The sequence below is a fragment of the Rhinoraja longicauda genome, chromosome 33 (genome assembly GCF_053455715.1).
Source record: "Rhinoraja longicauda isolate Sanriku21f chromosome 33, sRhiLon1.1, whole genome shotgun sequence".
Taxonomy (NCBI): domain Eukaryota; kingdom Metazoa; phylum Chordata; class Chondrichthyes; order Rajiformes; family Arhynchobatidae; genus Rhinoraja; species Rhinoraja longicauda.
The window spans coordinates 11278025-11294275 of NC_135985.1; the positions used below are offsets into that span (position 1 = coordinate 11278025).

Consider the following 16251-nt stretch of genomic DNA (forward strand, 5'->3'; position numbering starts at 1 on the left):
TGAAATCACAAAATCACCAAACCTGGTCTAATCCAAACCAGCTCGACACGTGGAAGCCAGGAATCCCAGCTCCAACCTGAGGCGATATCATTTGATACCTGTCCTGAATCTGATGGGTTTGGTCGAACTCAACTGGACTCGGTTTGGGGAGCTGGGTCACACTGACCTGGGTTACACTGGGTCACACCACATTACACTGGGCCACACTGACCTGGGCCACACTGACCTGGGCCACACTGACCTGGGCCACACTGACCTGGGCCACACTGACCTGGGCCACACTGGTTCACACGGAGCCACACTGATCCGGGGCACACTGACCTGGGTCACACTGGGCCACACTGATCCGGGGCACACTGACCTGGGCCACCATGACCTGGGCCACACTGACCTGGGCCACACTGACCTGGGCCACACTGACCTGGGTCACACTGGTTCACACGGAGCCACACTGATCTGGGCCACACTGACCTGGGCCACACTGACCTGGGTCACACTGGTTCACATGGAGCCACACTGACCTGGGCCACCATGACCTGGGCCACACTGTGTCACACTGACCTGGGCCACACTTTGCCATGCTGCATTACACTGGATCACACTGGGCCTCACTGGGCTATGATGTGGAGCAGTTCCAACCATCTGCCTATCAATGACACCCCCCTCGCCTGTGCCTACCTGTTACCTGCCACACTTTGTCCTGCCCCTCCTAGCTCCAAGCATTCTCACCCCCCCCCCCACAGTCAGTCTGAAGAAGGGTCCTGACCTGAAACGTCACCTATCCATGTTCTCCAGAGATGCTGCCTGACCCATTGAGTTACTCCAGTACTGTGAGTCAACACTGGATCACACTGAGCTGCTCACACTGGATTGGGCCACACTGGATCACACAGAGACACATTCACACAGAGCTAGTTTGCACTGGATCACACAGAGTCACACTGGAATAGGTCACACTGGGCCAGTGTTGAATAAATGCAGCGTTAGCCAGTGCTGAATAAACGCAGTGTTACTGAAGATGCTGGGGCTTGATTTTCATGACTGTTCTGATGAGGTAACCCGGAGGTGTGCGTTTCCTTGTGGATTTCTGACAAAGTGGGTGCTGCATTATTTTCAATAGAGGCCCTTCCCTGAAAGCCAATCTGTCTGATAATTTGGCTCCTACATTATGCCCCGGCAGGAACAGTTGCCGATGGAGTAGAGATTGTGTTGGGGAAGGGAGTGGGGGCAGCAGGCTCTAGGGTGATGTCTGCAGGAAGTCAGATGTAGGCAGAGGTAGGGCGAGCATCCACGGATGCAGAGGGTGATGGAGATGTGGGGCAGGTCCAAGGATGGGCTGAGATGCAAGACTGCACGTTGTGGGGGATATGGGACAGTGAGCGAGAAGCCCACATGTTGCTCCTGGCACTGGTGGTAAAGCTCTTCCCTGTCCCGTGCAATAGTGTTCTCCCCTCCCTCCCACACTCCCCCCCCCCCCCCCCCCCGTTCACCTGGTCAGTAAAACCTAAACAGAAATAACATCCGAGGCTCGCAGCACGCAAACACGCTGCCATTTTGTGCTTGGGAAGTTCTACAAACAATACATGTTTGGTGGGAGAAACAAAGAACTGCCGATGTTCCAGAACCAGGGGCCACAGTTTAAGAATAAGGGGTAGGCCATTTAGAACGGAGATGAGGAAACACTTTTTCAGTCAGAGAGTTGTGAATCTGTGGAATTCTCTGCCTCAGAAGGCAGTGGAGGCCAATTCTCTGAATGCATTCAGGAGAGAGCTAGATAGAGCTCTTAAGGATAGTGGAGTCAGGAGGGTATGGGGAGAAGGCAGGAACGGGGTACTGATTGAGAATGATCAGCCATGATCACATTGAATGGCGGTGCTGGCTCGAAGGGCCGAATGGCCTACTCCTGCACCTATTGTTTATTGTCTATTGATGCTGGTTTGTACCAAAGGTAGACATAAAGTGCTGGAGTAACTCAGTGGGGCAGGCAGCAACTCTGGAGAAAATAGATAGGTGATGTTTCAGGTTGGGACCCTTCTTCAGATTGGATTTTTTCTCCAGAGATGTTTGGTGACGTTGGACTGTTCAGAACTGTTTATTAATGCAGTCACCCACAGCTGCATGTTTCACATTCTGCATCGTCCAATTATGGCATCTGCTGTGCAGTGGGACAATATGCAGGTTACAGATCCTGGGCAGTGTTGCATTTATGATCTTCCACGTCTCCCTGCTAATTTGTTCCACAGACGATAACAATTACACATGATTTCTCATACGCTAATGCAACAAAAAGCAAGCCTACGTGGAAACCTGTAATGATTTCGAGTTTATCTTTTGATATAAAACTCATTGAACTGAATATTCTGGTTATTCCGTGGCGTACGTCTGGAGAAACATTTTGGCATTGGCTTGTGGACATAAAAAATGTCCAATATATGTGTTTAAGTGAAATTTGCAAAATCAATTAAAAGACTCCATTAACACACAAGACAAATGCAAATTCATCTTTATAATACATGGTATTTCCTTAAGTACCTTCGTGTTACACACTCATCAGTAACGCAATTGACACACCACCTCTTTGTGTGGTGGTGTGACTTCCCGAATAATGTTAATCATCTGTGACATCAGGCTAAGTGCAAGCTGTATACTGAAATATATAAATAAATGTGTATGAGTGACATTAGTAGAGTACACAGACCAAGGTCACGTAATGCACTGTCTCCTCTTCCAAAGCAGCTAATTAAGCTTGTTAAGATCAATGAGTTATAAAGTCCTGCACACAGCAAGAATGCTCCAACCTTATTCAGGACCTATGTTAATCATGAGTTACCCATTTGCAAAATAAATTAGATATTGCACAGAACTCAATTCTATATATGGACATTAAACAGCCTCTCAATTGCACAATATATAAAATTATTTGCTTTTAGTTTGCATAATTGTTAACAATCTCCTATCAATAAAATTATAACCATCATCCCATAACTCATTTGTCTTCACAGGCCCAGAATTCAACTCTGGTATTTGGCTCTTCATTTGATATTCTTGTGTTATTTGTTACTCCGTATATCAATCATTTCATATTTTGCCTTCCCCTCCGCCTGCTGTTCTTTAGTGCACTGGACCTCCTCCACGACCGTCTCTTTGTGGTGTAGTTCAATGAACAGAACGTAAATGGCAGTGCCCAGAACTCCCCCGATGAAAGGCGCAATGACAGGGACCCACCACCAGCCATTACCAGCTCTGTGAAAAAGCAATGTTTTAGTTAAGTTTCAAAATTAAAATCCATTCGCAATAAAACATATGCTAAAAATGTGCAAAACTCTTAATACATTCTTAGTGTGTTTCTACATTCAATGTTGCTCGTGTGTATACTCAGTAGTATTAGCACCTCCCGTTACACATAAAACCATTACTACTCATGTGGTCCCTTGAGGTGATATCCCTTCCCTCGTTTGAGGAGTGTCCCCAGTGGACTCTCCCCCTCAATGTTCAACAGCAGTAGGACCCTAGAGTGTGGTCCTCCACCAGAGGCTTCACGTAGGCTGCACCAAGCTTCAGTGCGTCCCTCAGCCGTCTGGAATGGCAACATTTCCTTACGGACATCTCTGAATGTGTCCCTGGGAACAGCCTGTAAATCGGAGTTTTTGTTACACTGCTGCTCGGGATGAACAGTGACAAGGACCCTTGCATCTTTCTCCAGACCCTCTTAGCAAATCCACACTCTGCGAAGAGTTAACGAGTTACTAACTCGGTGCAATGCCAATATCGCCCAATGTCCCAGCCTACCAGAATCCTACTGACTCTGTTCACACTTCACTTCAACACGTATTGGGTTCAGGGATGTTCCTCTTGAAAGACATCAACTCTGTTACTCTCATAAGATGCCTGGCCCACTGAATCATTTCCAGCATTTTCAATTTTTATTTCTGAAGAATATTCTTGATAAATATTATGCAATAATATTAAGGTAATCTCCTTCATCTTTGTGGCGGCAGAGTGGTCCAGAGGTAGCGTTGCTGCTTTACGGTGCCAGAGACCCTGGTTCGATCCTGACTATTAAGGATAGCGGAGTCAGGGGGTATGCTTAAGAATAGTGGAGTCAGGGGGTATGGGGAGAAGGCAGGAATGGGGTACTGATTGAGAATGATCAGCCATGATCCCATTGAATGGCAGTGCTGGCTCGAAGGGCCGAATGGCCTCCTCCTGCACCTATTGTCTATTGTCTATTGTCTATTGATGTCCAAAAGGAGTTTGTAAATTTGTTCTTCCTGTGACCGTGTGGGTTTCCTCTGGATGCTTCAGTTTCCTCCCACATTCTAAGAGACGTGTGGGTTTGTAGGTTAATGGGATTTTGTAAATTATCCCTAGTGTGTCGGATAGATCTAGTGTACGGGTGATGGCTGGTTGGTGCGGACTTGGTTGACCCAAGGGCCTCTTTCCACACTGTATCTCTAAACTAAACTGTGGATCTGTATTGGATGCAAACCTATTAAAGAACACACTTGTTCTTCTGCAGCACTAGTACAAATTAAATCATGTCATAAGTATTCTTATAAAATTGCTTATAAGTAAAATTATAAAACATTAGAAAGTGTTGGAAGGATCTAACGCATAACAACCTCTTTATAAGTTCCAAGCCCATTGCAAATGTTTAAAAGATTTAAATCTAAAAGAGTTTCTATCATTTCTGCTGTCCACGAGTCCCTGTCTCCAGCACAGTAAAAACATTCTTCCCAATGCCCAGACCTTGCTTATACTAAAGGACGATATGTCCAGACAACTAATATTCCTGATCTGGACTCATCCCCCTGCTGCGGCTTCCCAAACTTTGTTCTAAACTTGTCTTCATTGCAGGCTGCAATTTCTACTTTTTGCTCATTTAAAATAGAACTTAGAAAAGGAACAGGCCCTTTGCCCCACAATGTCTGTGCCAAACCTGATGCCAAACTCAACTAATGTAATCTGCCTGCACAGGACCCATACTCCCGCATGTCCATATGTCTGTCCATAAGCCACTATCGCAACTGCTTCCACCACCAACCCTGGCAACGTGTTCCAGGCATCCACCACCCTCTGTGTAAAAACCTGCCCCACACATCTCTTTTACACTTTGCCCCTTTCACCTTAAAGCTATGCCCTCTAGTCTTTGACTCAAAGCAATGCCCTTTAGTATTTAGAGAGAAGAACATAAACTCAGCAACAACAGCTTAAAATTCTTTGAGGTCAGTCTGTAATCTTCTACACACTTTAGATTTCCAAAGTCTCAGCATTATCACACAAAGCTTTCTGCTCAACATCAGAAGAGGTTTCTCAACATTAAAATAGCTCACCAATTTAGCTAGAAATATGACATAACCAGGAAGCAAGGTACACAATGTCACAGCCCATCAGTAACTTTATTGCTCATATGTTTTAGGTTATGTATGTGAGTTCCATCAATAACTTTTGCAGGAGGAACCTCCATGATCATAAACTCTCTTAGCAAACGTCCAAATTCCTTGGTGCTTCCAGGAGTGTTTCTGACGCTGCTCGGATGACTATGTATTCAGGGTGTAACAGTTTAAGGCTGCTTTGACCTTTATTGCAAAATAAACAGTACCCGAGGTCAGGATCGAACCTGGATCTCTGGATCTGAGGTAGCAACACCATTAGCTCTGCCACTGTGCCACTCCTGAAGCACTGTGCTTCCTTTAATCATGTCATGCCATTTTCATGTTCGCCAGAAAAGGACACAGGGCGTCTTTGCTTGGTGTCTCATTCAAAACATGACTTCTCTGAGAGTGGTGCATCTACAGCGCATTCGTGTTTCACTCGACAATAACATTAGTGACCAGATTTATTATTGTTTTTATAGAAAAAACAACATGTTGCGGTGAAAATACGAATTGTACAGTGTGTGCACCATGTTTGCAGCTCACCATAATAACATTTTCATGACAGTAATCTGTAGAATGGCCATACATAGAGATGTATTAATGAGAGCACATTATTTGCGCTACTAGAAATGTGGTTTGGACACAAGTGAGTCTCCTGGCTTTTCCTGACAGTCAGCAGACTTGTCACAGTACATTCTGCATCATTCTATCAGGCACTCAGTACAGGCTGGCATGAACGCTTTCTCTTTAATCTAGCAGCACATCAAGTACCGAAGAATAGACATAATCAGAGCTTGTGCTGCCAGGTCAAACAACCCAAAGAACTGGGCTTCTGTCCATTACGGTTACAGAGCAGTTCTTGATCACTCATTCGGCTCTGGAGGGTAGGCTATTGCTGGAGGTTGGTGCCAATGCAGTCAGATGGCACCATCAGTATCCTTCAGCCAATAACATACTCTGTACTAAATGTATAGTTAATGACTCGTTCTCATCCCTTCTTTGATGAGTATATTACGAAAAATGAGGAATTTATCTGTTATCCAGCGTTACTAATGGAATCCCACTTTTTGCCTCAAAAGTCAGTGTCTGAGATTGGGACTTGGAGCGTCAAGGCTGGTGAACTACTGGCGGAAGTGCATAGTTTGGTGTAGGCACCTGACAAAGTTTGGTTTTGAAGTTTATACTTCAGGTGGGGTACAATGACAGAACTAGTGGAACTGCTGCCTCACAGTGCCAGAGACCCGGGATGGATTCTGACCTCCGTTGCTGTTCGCGTGGGGTTTGCACGTTCTGTGACCTTGTGGGTTTCCTCCGTGTACTCTGGTTTCCTCCCACGTCCCAAAGATGTGCAGATTGGTAGGTTAATTGGGCGTTGTGTGAATGGTAGAATCTACAGGGTGGTGTGTTGGGTGTTGTGTGAATGGTAGAATCTAGGGGGTGTTGAGGAGGAAGTGGGGAGAATACAAAATATGATACGTGTAGGATTAGTGTAAATGGTGGTAGAAGGTCGGTTTGGACTTTGGCCTGCTTCTGTGTTGTACCTCTCTCATGACTCCATGTGGAGCGGGTTATATCACTGCCATTTAGCTCAGTTGTCTGCCTACCGGGGGAAAAGCCACCTTTTTTTATTAAGTCAGAGTTGCGAGGTTTATATAGCATTTTAGATTTTAATTAACATGAAAAGCAGTGGAAAATATATCCGCTGGGGATTGTACTGAGCCATGAGACTGGATTTGTTGGGGTGGGTGGAAAACATAGCTGACGTCTTCTGGGTCAGAGCACAATGTGTGCCAGTGGCTTATCAGATCAGTCTTGTACTTCCAATTACCGTGCAAAGTAGAATCAAAGTGGGAAGCTCCCTCGACAATAGCTAGGCCAATCTCTGAAAGCCTTTATCATTTGCCAGGGTTCAAATGAACTACGCAGTGATTTTGATTTGCTTCTAAATGAAAAACATCATCAGCCACAGGGTTGATACACTACCAAACAGGCCAGAGGGAAACGTTTCGGTGGGGAAACTCAGTCCCCACAGTTGAATTATGAACCTTTTAGGAATCGGCTTGTGTCATGCACCCTGACATATAGCCATTCGGTAATTTAGGGATTTTAGTTCAAACTGTCCCCTTCTGCAAACTTGAGCACAACATCACATCAAAATCATGGTCACGGGAGGTATTGACTGACTGCATGGTTTAATACGGGAAAAATTAGAAAGCTCAAAGAAAAAAAACCAAGCTTTTGTTTCATACACTATTCACTTACATAGTTCTCTTTAAATAGGTTATTTGTAATTAAAATACATCCACATGCTAAATGCAACCCTGCCAGCAATTGTAATGAGAACCATAAAGAATTTTTGGTACATTTTACTCGATATATAATCACGGTTGAGGAAGCCAATCAAATTAAATTTGTTATTTGTGGCATCATGCTGCTATTGGGCTGAAATTGTTCATCATCACATACCTGAAAACCTCGATTCCCCAGCCGGCCACAGCAGTGAAGAGCCGAGGCCCCAGGTCACGCGCTGGGTTAATGGGACCACCGCAGTTGTAGCCCATCGAAAAGCCGATGACCATGATGATCAGACCAATCACCACCGGCTCCAGGCCCTTGGGCACACGATCGTTCTTAGAGTCCAAAATGGCCAAGATGGAGAAAAGTAGTGCTGCAGTGCCCACGATCTGTACAAAGCACACAGCGATTTCACTGTTACCTTCCCCTTGCCCATCGTCACTTCTCAGCGGGGGGGGGGGGGGGGTGGAGGTGGGAGATAGATGGGGGAGAGGGATAGGATCAGTGTTCTACAAATCGACCATTCTACTTCTCATTGGTGGCCAGATGACGTAGATGCAGCATTTTTCAGTTCCTTGTTTGGATGAGAATTAAGTTACTTGGCAACACCAGGTCGCAAAGAATGTCCACCCGATGCCTCGTGCAATCATTGCTCTGACTGAACTATTTCACAATGCTGTTTCATACATATTTGTGCATAAGTCATACAGTCATACAGCATAGAAACAGGGCCTGTGGCCCAACATGCCCACGCCGACCAACATGCCCCATCTACACCAGCCCCACTTGCCTGTGTTTGGCCCCATGTCTCTCTAAACCTAACCTATCCACCTACCTGTCCAAATGTTTCTTAAATGTCGCGATAATACCTATGTCAACTAACTCCTCCGGCAGCTCGTTCCATACACCTACCACCCTTTGGGTTAAAGGTTACCCCTCAAGTTCCTATTACAACTTTCCCCCTCACCTTAAACCGAAGTCATCTGGTTCTTGATTTCCCTACTCTGAGCAAAATACTCTGTGCATTTACCCAATCTATTCCTCTCAGAATTTTGTACACCTCTATAAGATCACCCCTCATCCTCCTGCTCTCCAGGGAATAAAGTCCTAGCCAGCTCAACCTCTCCCTGTAGCTCTGGCCCTCGAGTCCTGGCACCATCCTTGTAAATTCTCACTGTACCCTTTTCAGTTTGACAACATCTTCGCTATAACATGGTGACCAAAACTGAACATCATACTCTAAAAATGGCTTCAACAATGTCTTATATAACTATAACATGACCTCCCAACTTCCTAGTGTATATTTCAGTAGGTTCTTGATTGTGAATGGCACTGTCAACTGAAAATAAGTGATTTCTTTTTAGTTTGAGAAATACTGTGCAGAAACAGGCTCTTCGGCCCATTGAGTCCGTGACAGTCAGTTTTATGCTGCACACTAGGGGCGATTTACAGAAGCCAATTAACCGGCAAACCTGCATATCTTTGGAATGTGGGAGGAAACCGGAGCACCCAGAGAAAGCCCACGCGGTCACAGGGAGAACGTATGCACTCCGTAAAGACGAGCACCTGTAGTCAGGATCGAACCCAGGTCTCTATCATTGTAAGGCAACAACTCTATCGCTGTGCCAATGTGCCACCCATTTAATGGACAGAAATTTGTTGAAAATTGGAGGAGGAGGAGCAAAATAGAAATACAACCCAAGTTTAGCAGAGCTGACCAGAGGCATATTTCTACCCCAATGTATTGAAGACCAGTCAAAATGTAACCACAAGGAAATCCAGATGCTGGGTTATACCAATGATAGACACAAAATACTGGGGTAACTCAGCGGGTCAGGCAGCATCACTGGCGAAAATGGATAGGTGATGTTTTGGGTAGGGACCCTTCTTCAAGCTGATTGCAGGGGGGAGTGCGAAAAATAAGTTGATGAGAAGAGGAGACCGGACAAATCACGGCCGATAACATATGTTTGCAAGGAGTCCATATGGATTTAGGAGTGGATTTAATACTTCCTCTAATTCCCCATAGAGGCTACAAAGCTCTACGTATGTGTTTACCTTGATAGGCCATTAGAGAGAGGAAGAAAATGACAGGGCAGGACAGGAAGGGAGACCTGGAGCTGACTCTGACCTCTTCACTTGTACAAAGTACAGGTAGCACAGTTCCAATCAGAACCGTATTCTGATAGCACGTATAATAAAAATGCAGTTCAATAATCTGAGGGGCCAATCTATCAGATGAAGACTTGTAGCCACACTTATCAACCTGAACGAAACACTCTCACTGTAACTGTGGCTATTGCGTCCACCTTTCATGGTATCAGATCATTTAGTGGAGCCACAGATTGTCTTCAAAGAATGGGCTCATCCTCTCCAGGTTACAGAAGAGCTGGCAAATTTGTCTCCTTTGACATCGGTGCAAGTCAGCAGGAATATGGGGCCATGTAAAATTCTAAGCATTCTGACCATGTTATTAATCACAATCACATTGTGATCAAGAACACACTGATTCTTTTATGAGACACAAGATACTACTGGAATTAGAAGCAAAAAAACAAACTGCGGGAGGAACTTGGCGGGTCAGGCAGCATCTACAACCACAGCATTCCACCTGGGGTGTCTGCACCCCAATATCATAAACACTGAATTTTCCAATTCCAGGTATTCTCCTGTGTTCCCCTCTCTCTCTCCTTCCAACCCACCTCCCAATTGTGTTCCCTGTCCATTACTTTCCCTTCTGCCCTCTCCATCAGCCATTTTGTCCCCCTACCCCTTCTAGTTTCACCAACTTATGCCCCACACGTTTCACACTCCCACTTCCCCATCCGGTTTCAACTCCCCTTCATCTCTTCCTTAATGTTTCCCATTGCTTCTCAGACTCCAGCACTGCAGGCTTTTTGTTTCTGACTATCACCCTCCAGCAGTTTTCTTCACCCTTATCCTTCCCTCCCTTCCACCGGGTTCCATTTGCCATTTATTCCTCCCTGTCTGCTTTCCATCTATTACCATCCTTCCTCTGTCTCTCAACTCCACCTCTCCTCCCCCCCCCCCTCCCCACTTGCTCCACCTTCCCCTTCATCCTTCACCCCCTCTAATTTCACCTATCACCTCCTGGCCACTGTCTCTTCCCCCCTCCCCCTTTCTCTGTATACTGGCTATCTTCCCTCTCACCTCTCACTCCTGAAGCAGGGTATCAACCCAAAGTTTTGTCTATTCCTTTTCCTCCACAGATTCTGCCCGGCCTGCTGAGTTCCTCCAACAGTTTGCATGTTGTTTTTTGAGCTCCCAAGGGAGAGCTCGACAGGAAATGCTTCCGCTCGCTCATGTAGAGTTGAGCGTGACAACAAGTGTGTGGTAACCCATGTCAATCTGTGAAAGCTCAGAGGATATTGTTTATCCTCTGTAAGCCAGCCTTCACTGATCCTCACAGGGGTGAAGCACACATCAGTAGATAATTCCTAGATATGAACTGGCAGCTCTTGGCTCTCATGCAAAAAGAGTAGCTGCAGTAGCAGCGATGAGATCCTGGAAAGGTTTTACAGAGCTAAAGCAAGGCAGCTGGAACCCAGGGTCCATACCACCTCTCCTGAGGAGGACTGGATGAAATTCCCAGCAAACTTGTTGGCATCACTCTCTGATGGCCATTCAGCTCAATTTCACTGTCTTCAATGTAGGCGTACAGAATTCAGAGTTGGTGCAGTTGGCTGCTTGCCTCCATCTGCTTGGTCGAGGTATAATGAATTGAATGCTGAAAGATGCAGCTGTTACAATAGTTGAGGAGGACAAGCAAGCTTCCTGGCTCACTAGGAGAGCCAGAGACCCAGGTTCAATCCTGACTATGGGTGTTTTTCCGTATGGAGTTTGTACGTTCTCTCCGTGACCTGCGTGGGTTTTTTCTCTGGGGAGCTCTGGTTTAATTCCACACTCCAAAGACGTACAGGTTTGTAGGCTAATTGGCTTGGTATAATTGTAAATTGTCCCTAGTGCGTATTGGATAGTGTTAATAAAAGGGGATTGTGGTCGGTGTGGAGGACATGTTTCTGCGCTGTATCTCTAAACTAGATTAAACTGAACAAAACTAAACTAAAGTACTGACAACCAATGGCGACTCATGTGTTTAGCCTGAAATCTGCTTATCCACGGTTGGCAAAATACATTTTTTATTTTGTGGTCTAACATCAGTTCAAGACATGAGGAGAAAGTGCCCCCTCCCATGTTTCCCCAATAGGGAAATTCCATTGGTGAATGCATCTCCACACCAGGGTCTGAGCCAAGCAGATGGGAACGGTCCCCAGCCTGATCCCTGGTGAACTAAATGAACCCACGTAAAGGCATGATGGGGTGGAACCTTCTGTGCAAAATTGGCCAAATGTTCCACCCTCTCAAATTGGGAGCAGCTTGTGTTTGATTTTTGTGATAAGTGTTTCTGTCCTAACGATCACTTTGCATTCTAGCCCTGCAGAAGAAAATCTACCCAAGAGACCGTATGTGGGAAAGGAGGAACAAGCGTCATTGAAAACTGCAGCAACAATTTATAGATATGGCACACAAGTATTTGTGAAATGATACAATCCAAACCACATATCGCATTACTAAGTGAAAGCAGGACCTTGAGTAAAAGTAAGACCATATGGGGCCGTGGATTCCAAACATTTCTTCAATTACTCCGTGCCGAATTGGGATTCATCTAGAAATTTTATAGACTGTGAATGAAAACTTTCTAATTACAATTCAAAATGATCATGAAATAATAAAACCGAGTATTTGATTCAAGAGATATACCAATTAAGAAACGAATCAGTAGACACAAAATGCTGGAGTAACACAGCGGGTCAGGCAGCATCTCTGGAGAGAAGGAATGGGTGACGTTTCGGGTTGAGACTCTTCTTCAGACTGAGAGGCAGGGGAAAGGGAAAAGAGAGATATCGGTGGTGACGTAGAGAGATATAGAACAAATCAATGCACAGAATGCAAAAAAAGATTTTGTGTCTATCTTTGGTTTAATCCAGCATCTGCAGTTCCTGCCTACACATTTTGTTCGCTCCACTGCGTAATCTCCTCAAGGTGTCCATTTTGAAGAAGTTCTCCTCGTCTTCCCGGACGAGGGTTGTGCAAAATCCTCTCCCGCTGCCCCCCTCCCCCCCCCCCCCCCCCCGTGCCTTCATTTGTTCTACATCTGTACATCACCGTCTATATCTCTTGTTTCCCCTTCAGCAAGTCAGGCCGCATCTCTGGAGACCATGGATAGGTTCTCCAATGATCCATCCATGCTTCAACTATCCAAGTTCTCCAGAGATGCTTCCTGACTTGCTGTTACTCCATTACTTGGAGTCCATTCCTTGTAAAGATTCAATCCTTTCCATCCTGAACTACAGATAAGGGAACATCTGATCTTCCAAGTCCATGTGAGTTGCCGTTTGCATCAGGATGAATTGTTGAAGGAAGAACCAGTGTACTTCCATGGCCTACTCCTGTATTCTTTGCTGACCAAGATGCCCCATCTAAATAAATCCCATTTGCTCACATTTGGCTCCCCTAAACCCTTCCTATCCATGTGCCAGCCCAAGCATTTCTCCACGCACACCAAATGACAATCTAATAAAGTAATTATTTCATGTTAATTTTATGCAAGGGTTTCTAAACTAAAAGACTAATGTTTTCGATGTAAAATTGCAATGCATTGTTCCTTGGCACAGTTCCTTGTTTGATAACTGTTCCTTTACACAAGCGGAATTTTCAATCAGCCAGGAGTGTTAACTTTTATAGTTCATTGTCACTGATGAAGATATCGGTGTCTCAGCCCTGACCGTGCTAAAGTATTTCATAACGACTTTCACTCGAGTTGAGTCACTGCTGAGTGGGAAATATGACAGCTAATTTATATATACGGGGATCTCGCAAGAGAAATGATGAGTTAATCCATTGTATGTACATTAGTATTGGTCAGCCTTTTGGGAGAATCTTTGTGTTACCTTGCAAATGGTGCCAAGGTTATCATTTTTCTCACTCTATTGAACAGGCAGATAGGCCTTTATAATTATGGGGCAATCTTTTATCTTTACTGTCAGGCAGGGACCAGCGTGGAACAGATTACAAAATCGTCTTTAAAAAAAATTCAATTGATAGAAAGCTTAAAGGACATCCGATAAGACTTTGGCTCTTCAGTACACGTTGAAGTGTGTCAAGTCCCTGAGTTGGATTCAACCCACAGATCGAGTCGAGGAGGGGCAGGTGAGTGATAGGTGGATACAGGGGAGGGGGATTTTGGATAGGCAGATGGTTGGATAAAGGCCAGAGATGAAAAGACAAAAAGTGTGAGATAAGGAAACACGAGGTGTGAATTTGCAGCTAGAGGAAGGAATGTAAGTGGAAGGAGAGGGGCAAGGGGGAAAATGGACATGTCCAGGTGTGGCACAGGGAAGAGGGGGGAAGATGAAGGGGATGGGGAGGGGATGGGGAGTTAAAACAGGAGATGCAGCAGGCCTTGGTGGACCGAGCGCAAGGGTACAGCGAAACAATCGCCGAGTTTACACTTGATAATAATAATAATAATAATACATTTTATTTATATAGCGCTTTTCATATACTTAAAGACGCTTTACAGAGATTTTGAGAACATAGGGGAAATGAATAAATAGATAAATAAGTAAATAAATAAATGAACAGAGAAAGGAGACAGAAGGTGAGGTGACCTTCAGTGGTTGAAGGCAGTACTGAACAGGTGAGACTTCAGCGATGTTTTGAATGTGGTGAGTGTGGGGGAGTCTCTAACGGTTTGGGGTAGTGAGTTCCATAGGGTGGGAGCAGCGATGGAGAAAGCCCTGTCCCCCCAGGATCTGAGTTTAGTCCGGATGTGGGGGGATAGGAGATTGGCAGCGGCAGAGCGGAGGGTGCAGGTGGGAGTGTGCCTGTGGAGGAGGTCGGTCAGGTAGGATGGGGCCAGGTTATGGAGGGTTTTGTAGGTTATGAGGAGGATTTTGTACTGGATTCTCTGGGGGATGGGGAGCCAGTGGAGTTTATAAAGGATGGGGGTGATATGGTCACGGATCGAGGTGTGTGTGAGTAGACGGGCAGCGGAGTTTTGAATGTATTGAAGTTTATTGATGATTTTTGAGGGTGCGCCATAGAGGAGGCTGTTGCAGTAGTCCAGACGGGAGGTGATGAAGGCGTGGATGAGGGTTTCTGCAGCTGTGGAGGAGAGGGATGGACGGAGACGGGCAATGTTTTTGAGGTGGAAGAAGGCTGTCTTTGTGATGTGTTTGATGTGTTTGTCGAAGGAGAGGGTTTGATCAAGGATGATTCCAAGATTCCGGATGTGAGGTGAGGTGGATACTGGGAGACCATCAATGTTGAGGATGAAGTTTTGGGTGGATTTGGTGAGCATTTTTGGACCAATGATAATGATTTCAGATTTGTTGCAATTGAGTTTGAGGAAGTTTGATTGAAGCCAAGATTTTATTTCAGTAATGCAGTTTGTCAGTGTAGAGTGTGTGGTGGAGGAGATTGATTTGGTGGAGATGAGGAGCTGGATATCATCGGCGAAGCAGTGGAAGTTGAGACCATGACGGCGGATTAATTGACCAAGGGGGAACAGGTAGAGGATGAAGAGGAGGGGGCCAAGGACTGAGCCTTGGGGGACACCTTGGGGGAGGGGAGCGGTGGGGGATTTACAGTTGTTAATGGAGATGAACTGGTGTCTGTCAGAGAGGTAAGATTTGAACCAGGATAGGGCTGTGCCGGTGATGTTAAGGGAGGTTTCAAGTCGGGTGAGGAGAATGGAGTGATTTATGGTGTCAAAGGCGGCGCTGAGGTCAAGTAGGATGAGGATGTTGAGGTTGCCAGCGTCGGAGGAGAGGAGAATGTCGTTTGTGATTTTGAGGAGCGCAGTTTCAGTACAGTGGTTTGAGCGGAATCCGGATTGGAAAGTTTCATACAGGTTATTGGTAGAGAGGTGGTATTTGAGTTGGGAAGCTACAGCACGTTCCAAAACTTTGGACAGAAAGGGTAGGTTGGAGATTGGTCTGAAGTTGTTTGGGGTGTCAGGGTTTAGACCAGGTTTTTTCAGAATGGGGGTGACAGCAGCGATTTTGAGGGATGGCGGGACGATGCCAGTGGACAGGGAGGAGTTTATTGTTGCAGTGATAAGTGGAGAGAGAGCAGGAAGGCAGGCCTTGACAAAGCTGGAGGGGATGGGGTCCAGAGAGCAGGTGGCAGTTTTTATTCCTGTGAAGAGGTCAGAGAGGTCGGTGGTGGAGATTGGGGAGAACTGAGGCAGGGGCTGACAGGATAAGGGGGGGGGCAGGTGGTTTGAGGGGGAGCAGGTGCGTTGGTGGTTAAGGTTCTGTAGATGTTGTCTATTTTGCTTTGGAAGAATGAAAGGAAAGTGGTGCATTTGTCAACTGTGAATGATTGGGAGATGGTGTCCAGGGGGCTGAGGAGTTTGTTTATTGTAGAGAAGAGTGTTTTTGGGTTTCCGGAGCCAGAGTGAATTATTTGAGAGTAGTAGGTGGAGTGGGCATGGGAGAGGGCATCTTTATAGTGCTGTATGTGGTCTTTGTAGGCTTGGGAGTGAATTGTG

The 16251-nt window shown here is 45.7% G+C and overlaps 1 protein-coding gene across 2 annotated transcripts in view; it reads right to left on the reverse strand.

Annotated features, from left to right (window-relative positions):
- Positions 1-2486: 2486 nt before the first annotated feature.
- aqp9b (aquaporin 9b) overlaps positions 2487-16251 on the reverse strand; it is a 45155-nt gene continuing 31390 nt past the window's right edge. For both annotated transcript variants that reach the window (XM_078427102.1, XM_078427103.1), the window contains 2 exons: positions 7845-8062; positions 2487-3243 (listed from right to left, as the gene is read on the reverse strand). In XM_078427102.1, coding sequence (XP_078283228.1) covers positions 3051-3243; positions 7845-8062 — 411 coding nt within the window. In that variant the 3' untranslated portion in view covers positions 2487-3050. The remainder of the gene's footprint in view (positions 3244-7844; positions 8063-16251) is intronic.